This window comes from Lutzomyia longipalpis, chromosome 2 (assembly GCF_024334085.1).
Source record: "Lutzomyia longipalpis isolate SR_M1_2022 chromosome 2, ASM2433408v1".
Lineage (NCBI taxonomy): Eukaryota > Metazoa > Arthropoda > Insecta > Diptera > Psychodidae > Lutzomyia > Lutzomyia longipalpis.
The window spans coordinates 7,126,375-7,146,740 of NC_074708.1; the positions used below are offsets into that span (position 1 = coordinate 7,126,375).

The 20,366-nt window shown below is 34.4% G+C and overlaps 4 protein-coding genes across 7 annotated transcripts in view; 2 read left to right on the top strand and 2 right to left on the bottom strand.

Moving 5' to 3' along the window:
- Window positions 1–20,366, top strand: part of LOC129788976 (dachshund homolog 2) — a 1,190,888-nt gene that overhangs the window by 361,597 nt on the left and 808,925 nt on the right. The gene's annotated exons all lie outside the window — the stretch shown is intronic.
- LOC129788985 (uncharacterized) overlaps window positions 1–20,366 on the bottom strand; it is a 511,890-nt gene that overhangs the window by 140,628 nt on the left and 350,896 nt on the right. The window lies entirely within an intron of this gene.
- Window positions 1–20,366, top strand: part of LOC129789155 (60S ribosomal protein L34-like) — a 62,415-nt gene that overhangs the window by 36,208 nt on the left and 5,841 nt on the right. The window lies entirely within an intron of this gene.
- LOC129788989 (eukaryotic translation initiation factor 4E-binding protein Mextli) lies at window positions 147–20,072 on the bottom strand. 4 transcript variants are annotated; one of them, XM_055825568.1, is made up of 9 exons: window positions 20,027–20,072; window positions 10,814–11,626; window positions 10,547–10,745; window positions 8,657–8,728; window positions 7,795–7,855; window positions 7,278–7,713; window positions 6,642–6,951; window positions 5,261–5,541; window positions 147–1,084 (listed from the first exon to the last, which is right to left on the bottom strand). In XM_055825568.1, the coding sequence occupies exons 2-9, from the start codon at window positions 11,219–11,221 to the stop codon at window positions 971–973; spliced, it is 1,881 nt and encodes a 626-aa protein (XP_055681543.1). In that variant the 5' UTR covers window positions 11,222–11,626; window positions 20,027–20,072; the 3' UTR covers window positions 147–970. The 4 variants fall into 4 exon arrangements, with proteins under 4 accessions (XP_055681543.1, XP_055681540.1, XP_055681542.1 ...); XM_055825565.1 differs by lacking the exon at window positions 147–1,084 and having other exon boundaries at window positions 4,047–5,541; XM_055825567.1 differs by lacking the exons at window positions 147–1,084; window positions 8,657–8,728 and having other exon boundaries at window positions 4,047–5,541.

A 20,366-nucleotide genomic window follows, 5' to 3' on the forward strand; every position in this document is an offset into this window, starting at 1 on the left:
AAAAGGAAAAAATATTTATATATTAGATGATGAAAAAAATTGAGTGAGGAAATATACACAAAAAAACTATAAAAAAGAACAAGGAAAAAAGAAACAATACAGTAAAATAATTTATGAAACGAAGGCCAAAGTTTTAATACCCAAAGTAAAATATTTAGGATTTTTATTTGATACAAATATATCGTTATTTGTTACAAGCATATTTTTGTATTATAAACAATTTTTGTCACATTTATTAGAAAAAAAAAGATGAAGAATTATAATTAAAAAATATCGAAAATTTGCTGAAGATTATGATTAATTAATATAAATTAAATTTGATATATTCTTTGCTTGAGACGCAGTGTTTAAATTTTTTTTTCGTTTTATTTTGCAGCTACATTTTGTTTTTTTTTTAAATATTAAATAGAAAAATAATAAAAATTAAATTAATTTAAGAGAAGAAAAGAAAATACTTTTTCGAAGAGTTTTAATTATCTTTTTTTTGTAAATTACAGCAGTAAGTAAAAAAAATTAAAAAAAAAAAAAAGAATAACTGTAATAAAATGTAAGAAATAAAAATTATACATTGTTTGATGATTAAAAAAATGACTTTTTGCTCGAGAGATTAAAAGTTTTTTTTTAATAAAATTCCCCCAAAGTTCAGCGTCATGAACTAACTTTGGAAGAGAAATTAGACTAGAGTGATTTATTTATTTTTTATCATCTTGAGTGAGTTAATTCCTATACACATTTTTTCCCCTAAAAATTCCTACAGCGTTTCGTAATTCGATTAAATTGGTGTGTTTTTTTCTCTTATTTATTTTTCTTGTTTTCTCCTGTGAAATTCTTCCCATTTTTATCCCACATAAAATGCAGACAGTTTCCCCGTTTTAATAGCAAAAAAGATCTCTCTTTGGGGGAACTTTTCTTCGCGCCTCTTTCACACACATTCTCCCACATTTTGATGAAGGACATCACGCAATATTTCTCATTCCTGCTCATCTGAATCATCAATCACATACACAATGTCCGTGTAGGCGCCAGATTTGTGGAGCTGCAAGTATTTTTCCCCATCGAAGCGATTCTTTTCATCATCCAAATTCTGTAAGAAAAATCTGCTAATCATCAATTTGTTCTCCTCCACAGAAGGAAAGGTTTTCCACTGCAGGGTCTCGTAGTGTAGCCTCAAGGGCAAAATATTTCGACATATTTCAAGCGCTGATTTTTCAAAGCTTATTTGCTCTTTTAAAGAAGCTTCAATGTGTGAGGCTACACTGCGTACCACACTGCAATATAAATTCGCTTATAAGGTGTCCCAAAAATGCTGCACAATTCACGTCTGGATGCATTTTTAAACGTCACGGATAAATTTTTTGGCGTCACGGATGCATTTTTAGTCGTCACGGATAAATTTTTTGGCGTCACGGATGCATTTTAAAACATCACAGATGCATTTTTAATCGTCACGGATAATATTTTAGCGTCCGGATGCATTTTTAATCGTCACGGATAAATTTTTTGGCGTCACGGATGCATTTTAAAACATCACAGATGCATTTTTAATCGTCACGGATAATATTTTAGCATCCGGATGCATTTTTAATCGTCACGGATAATTTTTTTGGCGTCACGGATGCATTTTAAAACATCACAGATGCATTTTTAATCGTCACGGATAATATTTTAGCGTCCGGATGCATTTTTAATCGTCACGGATAAATTTTTTATCGTCACGGATGCATTTTAAAACATCACAGATGCATTTTTAATCGTCACGGATAAATTTTTTGGCGTCACGGATGCATTTAAAAACATCACAGATGCATTTTGATCGTCACGGATAAATTTTTTGGCGTCCGGGTGCATTTTTAATCGTCACGGATAAATTTTTTGGCGTGACGGATGCATTTTAAAACATCACAGATGCATTTTTAATCGTCACGGATAATATTTTAGCGTCCGGATGCATTTTTAATCGTCACGGATAAATTTTTTGGCGTTACGGATGCATTTTAAAACATCACAGATGCATTTTTAATCGTCACGGATAAATTTTTTGGCGTCACGGATGCATTTTAAAACATCACAGATGCATTTTTAATCGTCACGGATAATATTTTAGCGTCCGGGTGCATTTTTAATCGTCACGGATAAATTTTTAGCATCCGGATGCATTTTTAATCGTCACGGATAATTTTTTTGGCGTCACGGATGCATTTTAAAACATCACAGATGCATTTTTAATCGTCACGGATAAATTTTTTGGCGACCGGATGCATTTTAAAACATCACAGATGCATTTTTAATCGTCATGGATAATATTTTAGCATCCGGATGCATTTTTAATCGTCACGGATAATTTTTTTGGCGTCACGGATGCATTTTAAAACATCACAGATGCATTTTTAATCGTCACGGATAAATTTTTTGGCGACCGGATGCATTTTAAAACATCACAGATGCATTTTTAATCGTCACGGATAATATTTTAGCGTCCGGATGCATTTTTAATCGTCACGGATAAATTTTTTGGCGTGACGGATGCATTTTAAAACATCACAGATGCATTTTTAATCGTCACGGATAATATTTTAGCATCCGGATGCATTTTTAATCGTCACGGATAAATTTTTTGGCGTCACGGATGCATTTTAAAACATCACAGATGCATTTTTAATCGTCACGGATAAATTTTTTGGCGTCACGGATGCATTTTAAAACATCACAGATGCATTTTTAATCGTCACGGATAAATTTTTTGGCGTCCGGATGCATTTTAAAACATCATAGATGCATTTTTAATCGTCACGGATAATATTTTAGCATCCGGATGCATTTTTAATCGTCACGGATAAATTTTTTGGCGTCACGGATGCATTTTAAAACATCACAGATGCATTTTTAATCGTCACGGATAATATTTTAGCATCCGGATGCATTTTTAATCGTCACGGATAAATTTTTTGGCGTCACGGATGCATTTTAAAACATCACAGATGCATTTTTAATCGTCACGGATAAATTTTTTGGCGTCACGGATGCATTTTAAAACATCACAGATGCATTTTTAATCGTCACGGATAATATTTTAGGGTCCGGATGCATTTTTAATCGTCACGGATAAATTTTTTGGCGTGACGGATGCATTTTAAAACATCACAGATGCATTTTTAATCGTCACGGATAAATTTTTTGGCGTCACGGATGCATTTTAAAACATCAAAGATGCATTTTTAATCGTCACGGATAATATTTTAGCGTCCGGATGCATTTTTAATCGTCACGGATAAATTTTTGGCGTCACGGATGCATTTTAAAACATCACAGATGCATTTTTAATCGTCACGGATAATATTTTAGCGTCCGGGTGCATTTTTAATCGTCACGGATAAATTTTTTGGCGTCACGGATGCATTTTAAAACATCACAGATGCATTTTTAATCGTCACGGATAATATTTTGGCGTCCGGATGCATTTGGAGTTTGATTTCGCATTTTTATTTATTGTAAAACATCTACAGGGTCGATTTTGGTGAAAGTTTGTGTAAATCTTCGTCAAAAAGCAAAGAAAATTTACAAAATGATTTTATACAAAACGTATTAATTTTCTTTGAGTTAAAGAGCAAACATGAAAAAATTTTAACTTCAAGATATTTAAGAAATTATATTATCTAAGATCCCGATTGATTTTCAAACATTTCTTTGAGTTGAGTAACCAAATTTCTAAAATTATTTCAATTAAATCAATTAATCTTATTCGACCTTATTGATCTCAATTTTCGTGTAAAACAATCAATCCTTTTAACGTGTTAAATAAAATTATATTTTTTGCGCATTTTCCGAGACACCCTATTGCAAAAAAACAAAGTAAATTATATTAAGAAAATTTGTTATTTACCTGAATGCACTAAAATGATATTAGTTTATCAGAGAGTAAGAAAGAAAGGCACTCGCTTCTCCAGGCAAAGAAATAAGATTATTTTTTTATTAATTTTTCTCAACACTCATGCAGGAAAAATCTCCAAACTCACATTAAAAAAAACAAACACAAACCAACAAAATACTTTTGTTTTATCCACAATTTAATTTATTAAGCTTCACAGTTTTTTTTGTTTTCTTAATTTGGGATTCATAATTTGAGAAGAAGAATAATAATTTTTTTTTAAAGGAATAAAAGAATAATTGGAAATAAGAATGATTTATAAGCTAAAGATTTTTTAATGAATGATTAGGATAAATCATTGTAGTTCTCATGATCATCTTGAATAACTTAAATGTCGTTAAAATTCAATTTTTAAAGGACATTGCTTTTAGGGAGCATGAGAACACAACTTTGAAACGATTTAGAAGGAAATAATATTAATAATTTACATAATTCAACTTGTTTGAAAGAATAATAAATCTTATAAATAAACAAAAACTCAATAAAAGATTCTCAATCCAACATTGTTTTTAAAAAAAAATCTCATCTTTGAAATTATATTAAATTTTATCTATAAATGTTTTTTTTTTCTTTAATAATATATTAATATTTATGATTGTTTTGTGTTTATATATATTTTCTTTTTTTTTTTCATATAAAATATTTGGCATATTTTTTCGAAATCATTGTTAATCCTTTAAATGGGTTTCTAATTTATTTTTTTTTAGAAAATGAGCCACAAAGAATTATACCATGAAAAATACTTATTTTTAAGAAGACTTAGATAACTTAATACTTCCTTTTTTTCTAATGATGGAACTATTTCCGTCATTTTTAACACACTGGTTATGTTTCTTTTTTTTTTAGCCTTTATGCATATTTTAACGCACACACAGGTACAAAATATTTTTATAATTAAAAAAATAATAAATTGAGGGAAGGAAAAAGTTTTTTTTTGAGATATTTTCAAAATATCTCATGAATAATTCAAAATTTCTTTTTTTTTTCTCTAAAAATCATTGCAGAGGATATTAAATTCATTTTATCCTCAAATGATTTTTCCAAATCGTTTTTTTTTTAGTTTCGTTCTTCATTCGTTTTTGTTTTTTAGTCACAACCAGCAGCAGTTGATGCAATATGAGCAACATTGAGGCGATTGTTAACGGATGAAGGTGCAACGGATGCAACTCTAGAGCTAGCAGATTGACTGGATGATATGTCAAAGCGATCACAATTGAGGGATGCCTGGCGCGCCAGTAGGGCTTTACGGGCACCCTCAGCAATATGTGAATCATCATCATTTGCATTGTTAATGTGATTATTGTTGATATTGAGACTGTGAAAGCGATGCAGTACCTTATTGCGCACCAATGTTGGATACTTCTCGCAAATTTTCGTCCAATCCTTTGGCAATGCCCACGCAAGGGGTGATTTTGCAAAGGAAATAAGATCCTCGTACTCATGAACAATTCGCACTTGATTCTCCGACGTTGTGTCCTTTGTCAGTGCCTCCGGGGTACTCTCCTGCCGGGAAAAGTGACTCCGACGCGATCGTGTTAAGCCATTTGACGGTGTTGACGTTACAATGCTATTATTGCTCGATGCATTGGAAGATGAGCTTTCTGTTGATGTATTACCTGGAAAATTGAGGAAAAGAGAAAAAAAAAGAGATGAATCGCTTTAAATAAAAATTAAAAGTAATTCGGAATAGTTTTGAACGTAAGGAGTTTATTCACTTTTATTCATGCTTATTAAAATTTTAAAATCCTATGTGGGGGATCAAACAACTCGAAGATTCTCTATATTTTTCACATAAAACAGAACAAACAAATTAGGAAAAATTAATGCTCAAAAATTGCACAAACCACACCCCTATTGTATGTTAATTTTCCCCGTTTAATGCTTATGCTTCAATACACACCACAAGTAAATTAAAACCTAAAAGTCTGAAAGCGAGAAAATTGAGCTAAGCAAACTTTAAAATTTTCAGTAGAAACTGATGGAAAAAATCAGCAAATATCTGTTTTAGAGGTTCTGATGTCATATTAGCCACACCTCCATTGTAACTCAGTTTTCCTATTATTAAAATGCATCAAGCATATGCTTGAGTGGTTCAATCAATGATTTTTCTTATTCTTTACTTAGACAGTCATACCCTGCTTAATCATATCTCGATTTAACCCAGAGATGATTAATCCACGCTAAAGAGGTCCTAGAACCACTTGTATTTTTTTTTATTTCATTCTAAATAGTTAAATAGGGTTTAATTAAAATGCACAAAAAAAGCAAATTTTAAATATTTTTTTGTGGCCAATGGTTCGGGTTCTTGAGATTTTTAAGTCCCGGAAAATACCCGGAATATGTTTGTTTTCTTATTCTTAATCTATTCATTTAAAGTATTACAAATAATTAATTTTTAAACCAGTTTTATTCATTTTATTCTTCAGAAAAAATTTTAAATATAAAATTTAATCACATTTAACCGATCTTTCAAATTAAAAAAAAAATTCTACATTGTGTTTCTTTTCAATCTTGAATATTAATAAATTTTTTATTCCATTTTTTTTATACATAAATTCATTAAATTCATTAATTTCTTTCAAATTCACTTTGCAAGAGCCAATAGCTTCAAAAAGAGAAATTCTTAAAACTTTGAAACGTTCTTGCAAAAAAAAATCAATCTTCATGCTGAAATTTAGTTTTTTTCTTTAAATGCTTTTTTATGCTACAAACTTACATGTTTCAGCTGTGAAAACATCATCATCTGCATCGATACTTAAGCCATTTCCCGGTGATCCGGATGCACTTTGCGCCAGTAAATTCAACCCAATGCCACTATCGGCAAATGGTGATGTTTGCCCACCAAGTTGATGGGACATGGGTACAACAGGTGGGGCATAGGGATTGAGTGGTGTCGATGACACAGATCCACCTTGGTGGGAGGTGTATGATGGAATTGTGGCATCAAATGAACCACCCATGCCTGCATCAATGGATGCCAAGAACTCTGTGCTGCTAAAATAGTCATCCAGCACGAGTTTGGCAGCCTACAGAGCAAAAGAAATAGGCTTCATTTTGATGGGTTCAAATACTATTAATTAATTGTGTAAAGTAAATAATTCAAAAAAACTTTGCACTAAAGCCCCAATTGGGTGAAAATTAAACCAATGAAAACTCTTCTCGTATTTATTAACCAATCAGAGAGAACTTTTACTTCTTCTTCTTATTCATTTACATTTCACATCAAGAAATTCTGCGATTTTATTGGTTGTACGATCTAAACTCTACCCACATCCTCCAAAGAGAAGGAGTTTTAGTGCAAAGTTGTTTTAAATTAAAAATTTCTTTCACCAAGAAAATTTTGCCATTTTACCCTGACTAAATCACAACGATCCCCTGTTATCTTGATGCTATGCGGACCAACGTTCACGGTGAATTTATATTCACCAAGTGAGGCATCATTTGTTGAGTAGCTGTGCAGGAGAAGTTGCCCACTGGTAGGTACACCACTACCACGTGCCAATTTCCCCCCTGACACACCTGAAGGCACCTGAGACTGTATGCCACTCTGTGTTGCTGCTGCCACAACCCCTTGTCCCGGAAGGAAAGGATTATTATTCAGCTGATTTGCCGCCATGACGGCAATTGCAGCAGCACCAATACTATTCCGGGCAGCACGCAGTGAATTTTGCGTTTCATCCGATGCCGATGATGCGAGTGAACTGCACGAGCCACCACCTTGAGCTGTCTCCAGGCGAACTGGACTTGCATTTCGCCTTATTGTATCCTCAATCAATTGCTTAGCATAGCTAAATTGCAACGTGTTTCATTAATCTCTTAATTTTAAGAGAATTTTGTTTAAAAAATGATGAGAATAGAACTTTACTTACTTGATCTTCTCCTCATTTGGTCCAGTAATCTGAACTAGACGCTCTTTGGCTCCAGGATTCACTGTGAATTTTTTTTTCAATTTTGTTTTTGTTCAGGAGCACACAAGAGATACAAATTAATAATTTGAATTTAATGATTTTTTTTTCTTTTAGTAATTATGTGTGAAATTAATTAATTTAGTAAATTGAGAGCATCACCAACATTTCAAAGCACATTCACAGACTTTTTTTTTAGAGGCAATGACATTAACAAATATTTTAGCAGAAGCTTAAAATAATAAAATTATATATTTATTTTGTTACAACGTTAATGTATGAGTAAAGTGTGTGTGGGTGTCAAGTTTCTTTCCCTTTTTATATTCAATTAGCAATTTATATAGAAGCTTTGTAGTCTGAAAAATGTTTCATCACTGACTGGGATGGAAGACAATTAACAAGACATTTTTGTAGGTATATAGCATGTATCTGTGTCGTGTCCAACGCACAGAAGCGCATGAAATTGATTGAAATTGAAAAATGAAATTTAAGGAGAAAACAGAAAACAATAAATTCACATCCAAAAGACCATTTGAGACAGCAATAAATAATAAAAAATAAATAAAACGAAAGGTAAATGAAAGTAATTAAAAAATGCATAATATTTTGCAGCCAGACAATGTTAATGAATTAGATTTGCACGATTTATCTCCTTCTTCATTTTATTTTTCTCCTTTTCATTTTGCTTTTTAAACTATTTATGTACTTGCAAACACATTAAAGTGCAACAAAATGAAAAGAGACACAAGCAAAAATATTAAAAATGTTATTAAAATAGAAATTTAGATGATTTTTTGGGGGAATTTTTTTCACAACAAAAATTTACCTCTCTGAAATGAAATGATTGTCTCACTCAACTCCTCAATCATGTGTACCCTACGTCCTTTAATGCCCATTACTGATTGTTTTTTTTATTATTTTTTTCATTTCATTTCATTTTGTGGGGTACACGCATTTTTTGGTGCGTGCATTTTTTTATATGCGCACAGCAGCAAATTAAGAGAAAAAGAAAGAAAGAAGAGAAGAAACTCCATCAATAAAAATATCTTTGTAATAGAAGAAATTTTTCTTTCTATTCCACACTTGAATGAATTTTGGAATGTTTAACAAGTTGATAAGAATTTCAGCTATTTCATTTTTTTTTTTCACAGGAAATTGTATACCTCATCAATGATAATTTGGGAGAGAGATCTCTAACTGAGAGTTTATTACTCACAATAAAAAAAAACTAAATAGTTAATATATTTGTGAGGAAAGTACATGCGAAATGTTCGACAAATATTTATAATTAATAATTTTATTGAAGTTGTTTTCTTGATCTCCTCGCAACAAGTTTGGCTTTTTGCTTCTGTTCCTTCTGTTACTCGTTACGCAGAAGTACGCACAAAGTATTTTTATTATACTAAAAGAAATAATTTTTTATGAAAGTCTCAACAATTAAAAAAAAATCAACAGAACATAAATTAAAGAAGTAATTTAATTTTAAACTTTACGCAGAAATTTAGCTATTTATCAAATAGTTCTGCACGAATTAAAAGCTAGAAAAATGTTCCAGAGCTATGAAAGACTCGATTTTTTCATAGGACGTTAGGTTTTATCAATGTTCAATTTTCAAAAATTAATTTACGCATTTTTAGATGAAAAAAAAATGTTAAATTTTCAACAAAATTTTCTAAATTGATCATAAATTATTTTTTTTAATAATAAAATATTGAGTCTTATTCTGGCAACCAAGAAATCTTTAAAAAAATCCTAAATTTTGGGCTTGATTCAGCGACCAAGAAACCCTTGAAATCTTTAAATTTTGTACTGAAATTTCAAGATTTCATGCGATTTTCAAGGGTTTCTTGGTCGCTGAATTAGGCCCTTTGTGCACAAATTTCAAAGATTTCAAGATTTTTTCACGATTTTTAGAGATGGGATTTAAAAAAAAACGGATTTTCGGTCTTACTCTTGGCTAATTAATTTTTATTTCTTACCAACGTTTCGGACTATTTTAGTCCTTCCTCAGGGCAATCAACGGACAAGTTGACCAGAAATAAAAATTAATTAGCCGAGAGTTAGACCGAAAATCCGTTTTTTTTTTAAATCCCATTCAACACCCACGGTCGTCCCTTTACAAATTGATTTTTAGAGATTTTTTGCGACCAAGAAACGTAGAATTTTGTAGATAATTTGCAAAAGAAAATGTTTTACTTTACTTTGTAAAAATGTACAGGGAAAAATGTGTAATCAAAAATGGAATGTGAATAAACCAATTATTATTATTATTATTTTAAATTATGCCCATAATCGCAAAATACTTCATCATTATTAAAAATTAAATTAAATAATAGTTTTTTTTCTCAAACCTTTATTTATTTATTTTTTTTGATCTTGAACTCAATCGAATAAAAAAATCAAGATCTTTCAATCTGAATTAAAGAATATAGACCGTTTACAACTTTAAAATTAAAAATTTAACGTTTTTTTAACGAATTAAATTGCTAAATATTAAATTCATTAGATTTTTTCATTTTCTTCAGCTTTGAGATCAATTTTTACCTTTTGAATAAAATTTAAAAAAAAAATAGAAGAAGCCCCCAAAAAAATCGATAAATTGAACATTTTGCACATACTGACCCCACATTTCTCTTTATTTTACTTTATTTTATTCCAAATTCTCCTGAGAAAATCATAATAATCAAAAAAATAGGAAAATTAATTTTCAACCTACCTTTTCCGGAGTCAGCATTGCGAATGACAACCTCATCCTTTGAATAGTTCTTCCCGGGGATCTTTGTGGGTTTCGTGAATTTCCCAGAATTCCTCAAGAGTTCACCCGGTGCGAGAATTGCTGGTTGCGTTTGTCCCATCAATTCCGTGGGGGAGGTGCTCAACAACGTCAAATCAGATGCAGATGGTATAAAAGCGGGCTGTAAAGGAAATTTTTTTTATTTTTGCAATTTTTATGATTTTTTAAAATTAATTCTTTGCAATTTACCTCAACATTAGTCGCCTTATGCTTGTAGTATGTGTTAACCTCATCGGATATTTGCCATGATTTGGCGCGCAATTCAATGAGTTCGAGTAAATTGAGACGGGTCATGATGTTGAGTCTCTCATCCTGGGATGCATTGCGAAAGGTAACAAATGCCTTATCGAGGACATCCTTTGAAAGTGCCTCCAACTGTGGCCCGTAGATGCGTAAATTCGAAAGGAGTGTATTCATTTTGCCCGAATCAACGGATGCCGACGCCAGCGATGCTGCCACAATTTCAATCAACTCAATTAGCTGATCAACAGTCTGTATCTCGTACATTTGCTGCGTATGCACCGGCTGACGAGGCACTGACCCCTTCAGTGCTCTCGTGCCGTCGAGATTCTTCGTTGTCCTCCCAATTTGCGACATTTTCTCACGTGTCCCTTTGGGATGATCCCTCTTCCTTCTCTCCTCAAGTCTTTAAGTGATAAATGTGATGTTTCGTCGTATCCTTTCCACAAAAGGACCACAACACACACACACACGCGCACTTTGAGGAATTAAATATTTCCTCTCTCACAGAGAAAATCACAGAATCTCTCTTTTTCTTTTTATTTTATTTGATTTTCTTTTTTATTCCTTTGCACTTATCACGAGAGAATGTCTATGCGGTATATACCCTCTCTGTTGTTAGTGCTGCGTCAAGAGAGAAGCAAAAAAAAAAGAAATCGACTCAGCACTTTTGGGGATACAGTGGTCGATGATGGATGGAAATTATTTGAATAAAAAAAAGCAACCAAAGGAAGAAAAATGTCTCGTCGTTTGCACCTCCCCCTGGAAAGAAAATTGTCACAGAAGAAAAAAAGAAAGAATAAGCACGTGGCACTTTTGGCACAATTTCTCACTCCTTCAATGTCATGTACTAACTAATAATTAAGCAAACTCAGCGAATTCTCACAACGAAGATTCCCTTCCCTTCTTTTCCACACTTTTCCCCTTTTTTTTCTCTTTCACTTCTCAAAAATCAACTTTAAGGTTTCCTTTAAATTCTTTCCTACTCTATGCCTCAATGTTCTCTCTCTGTGAACTTCTTTTTAACTTAAATCGGAATCAATGTACTTTTGTTCGGTGCCACTAATCACTGATGAGAGAAGTAATTAAATACTAATTAATCATGCATTTTGGACACCATCAAGCAATCACTGTCCATTCACACAGACACACACATTCGATCCTCACACACTTTTAGTTTTTTTTTTATTATTATTTTGTTCAATGAGTAGCTTCGAAAAGCAGTGAAAATAAATTACTTTGTAAAAATCAAACAATTTATGAGTAGCTGCACATCACAACGCAACAGTACGAGCAAGTTGGGTTGTCTCACGTGATTCTTTTACCTATTTGTAATTATTTTTTCTTTTCTTTTTTTAAAAATAAGGAAAAGTTGGAATTACTTTGCGCAATTTGTGAGAGAGTTGATAAGAAATCAAGTCAATGTCTACAAGAATTTGCACGTTGAAGAAATGCATTGAAATTTATTTCAATTGTTCCCATTGTAATCCCTCAGCAAACTATGCTAATCATGATCTCTACATTTTATGAGATGATTGATAAGCTTGATAAGAAAACTACTTTACAAACCAGTTGCGTCTGAATAGCTTTGAAATTGACGTTATTTGAATTTTTAGATATTAAATCTAAAAGTGGGGAAAAGCCTCTAACCGGAATTATCGTAAAAATAATAAAGAAAAAGAGATTTTTCTAATTTTCCTTACTCCGTTTGATTCAAGGGCTAGATCAGGGAAAGTTAGATCTGAAAGTCAGTCGCGGAATGATTATTTCCTTGAAGTTTTTAAGACATTAAATATACCAAAAGACAAAACTTCTCAATTTAATTATAATATTTACTTAAACCAAAACCGATAAAAAAAAACTTTTTAAGTGCCTGATGAAGCAGGTAAAAGACCTTAAAAATTGAGAAACAAAAATTTTAGTTTATTTCCAACTCTGACATGCTTTCTTATGGATAAAAATCAGATAAGAAAGAATTACTCTTCAAGAGAAAGTTTTTCTCTTTGCAGGAAAGATTTTCTTTTGAAAGCTTTTCTGAATAAATTGAAAATTAAGAAAAAAAATGAAACGATTAATTTTATGGTTGAACTTATAGATTTTATTCAAGCTTTTTTTTCAGATATGATTAAAGTCAATAAAAATTCAAAGAAAACTCTTCAAGAAAAACTTTGAAAAGAATATTCAAGATAATATAAAAGAATTTTTTTATTGTCCACTAAGATCGGTTAGGAAAATATAGAAACTATAGATATGACTTACTGTTTAGGGAAACATGAGATAGTTTATTTTCCCTTTTTACCATTTTTTAATTTTATTTCAGAAAAATATTGATTAGTTTATTCGTCCCCCGCGACACCCCCCAAATTGTATAAGAACAAAGAAGTTCAAGAATAATCCACTAAAGTTCCCAGTAACTTTCCCGCCAATTAGCTTCCCGCTAAATATTTTCCCGCCAAATATTTCTCCCGCGAAATATTTATATCGCGACATAAAAACCCACCAACTTCCCACGATAGGGCAAAATGCATCATAAGCAAATCTCGACATTCTGCAAGATATGCATTCTCAATTCCCTTCGCGTCACATCAGAATTTTCCATAAGCAATTCTCCCCACCACTATTTTGTATAAATCCCATGTAAAAATTTGTGTATAAATAGAGTAACTTTATGCAAATAAAATCATTATTAGGACAGCACTCCAACCGTGTACCTCGTCTCTAATAATCACCAGGACTGGCCCCCATGGGCCGGTCTAATGGTTCAGAAACAGGAGTTTGTACAAGATTCACAGAAGATAGAATCATCCAGATTCATTCTTTTGTCTTGTAAAAATAACTGTTTCTACCCACAGAAACGAGGTTTGTTCAAGAGCTTCACAGAAGATAGGGTTAAACCCATTCTTTGTGATACTTGATAAAATTTCGTTTTTCTCCAAAAATAAGAATAGAGTTTGTGAGAAGAAGGGGTTAGAAGATAAAATCTTCGGATTTATTCTTTAATCCATTCTTTCAAAAGCCCTATTCAAATATAGGTTTGTGATAGGAACCACCTATCAAAAATCTATAACCCAAAATTCTTGTACGGGATCAATTCAGAAATTGCCAAATTCCCGTAATTTTCCGCTTCCTAAAAATCAATCACCAGAGCTTCTCCAAACACAGAGCTTCTCATCAAACTAATTCCTGGACCTAAAGGAAGAGAAGATTCCAACACGAATTATCTCCAAAAGGGAGAATCTACCAAGAGCTGGCACCACGGAAATGCAGCTGCTTACAAAGTTTAATCCGGACACCACGGAGCACCACCGGAGAAGCAACCAACACTGCAACCCATGCAAGTGGCCATTATCTGGCGGAGTCGAGGATGGCTTCGCCATGAAGAAAATAATATCATTAAACTTGTGCGAGGCCCAGGATGGCTTCGCCATGAGGAGGTTAAAATGGCAACCACGGACGCACATATGCCATCTACTACAAATTATTCGGAGCATCATCCAGATGGCTCTCACTTCCTAGACGACATCAGTCTCGTCATCTAACTACATACAGTCCGCTACAATATTTGGAGCATCATCCAGATGGCTCTCACCTCATTGGACGACACCAGTTTCGTCATCTATCTACATACAGTCCGCTAAATTAATTGGAGCATCACCCAGATGGCTCTCTATTCCTAGGCGACATCAGTTTCGCAATCTATTTTCATACAGTCCGTTACATTAGTTGGAGCATCACCCAGATGGCTCTCTTTTCCTAGACGACATCAGTTTCGTCATCTAAGATACATACAGTCCGCTACAATATTTAGAGCATCATCCAGATGGCTCTCTTACTGGACGACATCAGCTTCGTCATACAGTCCGCTACATTAATTGGAGCATCACCCAGATGGCTCTATGCATATATTTGGACGTCATTAGCTTCGTCATCTAACTACATACAGTCCGCATCAATATTTGGAGCATCATCCAAATGGCTCTCGCTTAATTGGACGACACTAGTTTCGTCATCTGCCTACATACAGGCCACTACATAATCTAGAGCATCACCTAGATGGCTCTCACTTAAATTGGACGACGTCATAACTACATACAGTCCGCTACAATAATTTAGAGCATCACCCAGATGGCTCTCTCCCTACATGAACGACATCAGTTTCGTCTTCTACATTTCATCAAAACCAACGAAAACAAAAATGAGCATCTCCAATAGATGGCTCGCTCCAGATGAATGACATCAGTTCATCATCTATCCACAATTAGCAAGGTGACATCAACAGGATCGCCACCTTCAATGAGCATCTCCAATAGATGGCTCGCTCCAGATGAGTGAAACCAGTTCATCATCTAATGAAGGCTCAATCCGTAGCCAATTAGCAAGGTGAGATCAACAGGACTCCCACCTTCATTGAGCATCTCCAATAGGTGGCTCGCTCCAGATGAATGACATCAGTTCATCATCTATCCACAATTAGCAAGGTGACATCAACAGGATCGCCACCTTCAATGAGCATCTCCAATAGATGGCTCGCTCCAGATGAGTGAAACCAGTTCATCATCTAATGAAGGCTCAATCCGTAGCCAATTAGCAAGGTGAGATCAACAGGACTCCCACCTTCATTGAGCATCTCCAATAGGTGGCTCGCTCCAGACGGATGACATCGGTTCATCGTCTACCCATTTAGCAAGGTGACATCAACAGGATCGCCACCTTCAATGAGCATCTCCAATAGATGGCTCGCTCCAGATGAGTGACACCAGTTCATCATCTATCCAATTAGCAAGGTGACATCAACAGGATCGCCACCTTCAATGAGCATCTCCAATAGATGGCTCGCTCCAGATGAGTGACACCAGTTCATCATCTATCCAATTAGCAAGGTGACAACACCAGAATTGCCACCTTCAAAGAGCATCTCCAATAGATGGCTCGCTCCAGATTTGTGACACCAGTTCAAAATCTAAATGGATGATATCAGTTCATCATCTAACGAAGGCTTAATCCATAGCCAATTAGCAAGGTGACATCAACCAGACTGCCACCTTCATTGAGCATCTCCAATAGATGGCTCGCTCCAGATGAGTGACATCAGTTCATCATCTACCCACATTAGCAAGGTGAGATCAACAGGATCGCCACCTTCAATGAGCATCTCCAATAGACGGCTCGCTCCTGATGGGTGACATTAGTTCATCATCTACTTCCATGTATTACGAAAAAACGGCTAAAAGCCACTCCAAAAAGCGACAGCAACCAGACTGTCATTCATAACAACAAAATAAAATAATTTTGTACGCTCATACAGTAAAAGCTCCAGATGGGTGACATCAGTTCATCATCTACTTCCATGTATGAAGAAAAAACGGCTAATTCCGAAGCCACTCCAAAAGCGACAGCAACCAGACTGTCATTCACAACAACAAAATAAAATAATTTTGTACGCTCATACAGTAAAAGCATCTTCTTTCGAGAGACAGGAAGACTGCAAGGATTGCAGTGAGTCTCTTAAATATTTCTAAATCATCTTTACGCAACAAATGAAATACTTTGTACGCACATTCAATATTTCTGTTTCTTTTGCGAGACAGAAGGACTGCAAGGTTGCAGTAATAGTACTCCATAACATAACAGCTCTCTATGTTGGACGTTACACCACTACATATGCTAAATACCTTACAACTCTTTAGAAAATAATTCATTCCTATATGAATTCTATGGACTCTACATTTTTACACATCCAACATGACAAGAGGAAGCAACTACATTTCAAACACCATACATAAGGTCTGCAGAATTTACAACTCTTCAGACAATTGGACACCTTGACATCCCGTTCAAGGCACAGCCATTGACCCAAAGCACAGCGGTCATGGTAACTCTCCCCACGCTCTCTGAAATAAAGCAGAGGAGCATCTTTCTAAAGAATATTCAATAATCAATTCGTTTCCGAATGGATATCAAAAGTACCACTTTTTACAAGAGCAGACAAACGTCTCATCATTACTCACAAGATCTGCAGAACTTACAACTCTTCAGACAGTTGGATACCTTGACACCCCGCTCAAGGCGCACAGTGGTCATAATATTCCAAACCGCTTTTTGAAAGAAAGCAAAAGAGCATCTTTATAATGAGATCACAACTATCAATTCATTCCCCTATGAGCTCTATGGCACTAAACCACCATACAACCTATACATCCATTCTAAGAAGCAGACACTCTTGTCTCAAAAACCCCTCCACATGGTCTGCGGAACTTACAACTCTTCAGACAATTGATTACCTTGACATCCTGTTCAAGGCTCAGCCATTGACTTAAATCACAAGGGTTTAAACACGTCAATCTGCTCAAACCAGAGGAGCAATTGAAAATGGCTAAAGCAAAACTTAAAGATGGATATCAAATCTACATAGATGTCATATGCAAATACATCTTTAACGTGCCTAGAAGCAATTCGAAGTTGCAAACTTCACACTATCCCGATCACTGACTCCAAGCTCGATCCATCCAAAACCAAGATGACTTCATCCAACATCCCAAAAGGAGATCACCGTCATAACACCATCAAAAAACATCTCAACAGCAGATCTTCTCAACAGCAGAGCTTCTCAGCAGAACTTCTCAACAGAGCACATCACCGCACTTCCCAACCCAGGTCCTTATCAACAGGGCAACCGATCTCCAAACTTATTATTCTTCTCAACAGCAGAGCTTCTCAGCAGAACTTCTCAACAGAGAACATCACCACACTTCCCAACGCAGCTCCTTACTAACAGGACAACCGATCTCCAAACTTCAGCAGCAGTGAACATCAAAATATTTCATTGTACTATTTTTAAATCAATATTTTCTTAGTCCCAAGAGTCCCATGACTCATTCTTTTCCTGAGATACGAGTATGTTTAGGGAAACATGAGATAGTTTATTTTCCCTTTTTACCATTTTTTAATTTTATTTCAGAAAAATATTGATTAGTTTATTCGTCCCCCGCGACACCCCCCAAATTGTATAAGAACAAAGAAGTTCAAGAATAATCCACTAAAGTTCCCAGTAACTTTCCCGCCAATTAGCTTCCCGCTAAATATTTTCCCGCCAAATATTTCTCCCGCGAAATATTTATATCGCGACATAAAAACCCACCAACTTCCCACGATAGGGCAAAATGCATCATAAGCAAATCTCGACATTCTGCAAGATATGCATTCTCAATTCCCTTCGCGTCACATCAGAATTTTCCATAAGCAATTCTCCCCACCACTATTTTGTATAAATCCCATGTAAAAATTTGTGTATAAATAGAGTAACTTTATGCAAATAAAATCATTATTAGGACAGCACTCCAACCGTGTACCTCGTCTCTAATAATCACCAGGACTGGCCCCCATGGGCCGGTCTAATGGTTCAGAAACAGGAGTTTGTACAAGATTCACAGAAGATAGAATCATCCAGATTCATTCTTTTGTCTTGTAAAAATAACTGTTTCTACCCAGAGAAGCGAGGTTTGTTCAAGAGCTTCACAGAAGATAGGGTTAAACCCATTCTTTGTGATACTTGATAAAATTTCGTTTTTCTCCAAAAATAAGAATAGAGTTTGTGAGAAGAAGGGGTTAGAAGATAAAATCTTCGGATTTATTCTTTAATCCATTCTTTCAAAAGCCCTATTCAAATATAGGTTTGTGATAGGAACCACCTATCAAAAATCTATAACCCAAAATTCTTGTACGGGATCAATTTAGATATTGCCAAATTCCCGTACACTTACACAAGAAATGCATAAATTATACTCACTTTAAAGCTAAATAAATGTTTTTTTATCCACTTCAACTAAAATATAAGTAACTCCTGTCTAACTAAAAAAAATCCCTATCAAAAAAAAATTGAACTGTGTTAGTAGAGTGGTTTAAAACGCCACAGCTGTTTCATCAATTCGACAGCTACAGTCGTTGGTTCGAATCCCACCCAGGAATTTTTTTATTGATCATTTTCTGAATTTTGCTTCACATAAAACCAATAAAATGGGACCTCCCTCCGTGGCAGTCAAAGTGTTAAATTTATTGGAAAAAGAATAATGTTCGAAGCACCTTGACCACCTTAAGGTGTGAATATGACAACAAAACGACAGTTTTTTTATTGAGCGGGACATTAAAAAGAGCTATTTTGCCACTATTGCAGCATTGTTGGAGTTTGTACTCTCACTCCTCCACCTAATACCACACTTCCTCCTCCTCCTCCTCCATCAATAGGTATTATAATAGATTCGATTGTAGAAAAAGTGAAATTTTTTTTAGTCAAAATTATTGGGATGCAAATTTCTTTCACTTTCAGCATGAATTTCTATGCGATTGGCCTCACAGAGCATGAAAGGCATGAGATGTGTGTGACTCTTAGAAATTTCCCAAATTACATCGTGAGTTCGTGAAGAACTTTTCAAAAATCCTCTCAATGCTGTTCTTGCAAATTTGACAATGTTTTTTGCTTATAAATATCACATGACTCATTTTTTTAGGAGTTGCTGCTGCTGCTGCTGCTCCTCAAAAGCCACCACAGAGTACAGAGAGAGCAGAGATTTTTTTCTCGCGCAAACCTTCTGTGCACATTGATGGGAAATGAAGGGATTTTCAGCGGGAAAGTCGTGGTGCGGTGCAGCTGTAGAGCTCCGGGTGGTCAGAAGAAGGCAGAGGAGGAGTGCTGGTGGCGAAGAATGTGGGTCGATTGAGTAACAAAGAGTTGAAATGCAATAATAGCGGAAAAACTCCGTAATAGCACCGAAGGTGGAGGAAAAGAATTTTTGCCTTCACACACAGAGGAGGCCAAACAAATATAACTGAGAGCTTTTATCACTCGTCTTAATTAGTTTATATTTCCAAACATTTTCCTACGCGTGTTTCCTTTTGTGAGAGATAAAAACGCGAGGTAAATTGCCGTCTATTTTGATAACAAAACGCGCCATTTACTTGAAAGAAAAGTCTCTTCGTCTATTTCGTCGTAGCTGTGGCGAAAAATGTCAGAGCAAAGAGAAATTTTGCATTTTCACACAAATATTTTGTCACCACGACCAAGCCTACACAATTTACTGCAGTATTATCACCCTATCAATGGGATTTGATGAGAAAATTCAAAGAAAAATGCATGGAAATGGGAGAAAATTGAAGAAAAACACTCACCTCTTGTTCGAAAAAATTCACACTTAAATGACAGAATGAATTTGACAAGCAAGTCATTTTTCGAATTGGAATTTCGAGCATTTCGAATGACTCTTTGACATAAGAATTTAAAATTTAACTGTCTTTGCGAATTGAACGCAAGAATTTAACAAAAAAAAATCATAAAAATTAAAGAAAATATTTCTTAGGAATAAAATTGAATGAATGAGGATAAAGAAATTAAATTTTCTAAATAAAAATGAAATGAAAAAGCTCATATCGTTATTATCTTTCAAGCCATTTGCTTTACTAAATTTCCCGCAGACGTTTCGATGCTGATTTGGACCTTCATCAGGCATCA

Coding starts and splice junctions, on each gene's coding strand:
- LOC129788989 (XM_055825565.1), bottom strand. CDS start 11,221: ATGTCGCAAATTGGGAGGACAACGAAGAATCTCGACGGCACGAGAGCA. Junction 7,714..7,794: donor CCAAATGAGGAGAAGATCAA/GTAAGTAAAGTT, acceptor GTTGCAATTTAG/CTATGCTAAGCAATTGATTG. Junction 5,542..6,641: donor TGTTTTCACAGCTGAAACAT/GTAAGTTTGTAG, acceptor TCAATTTTCCAG/GTAATACATCAACAGAAAGC.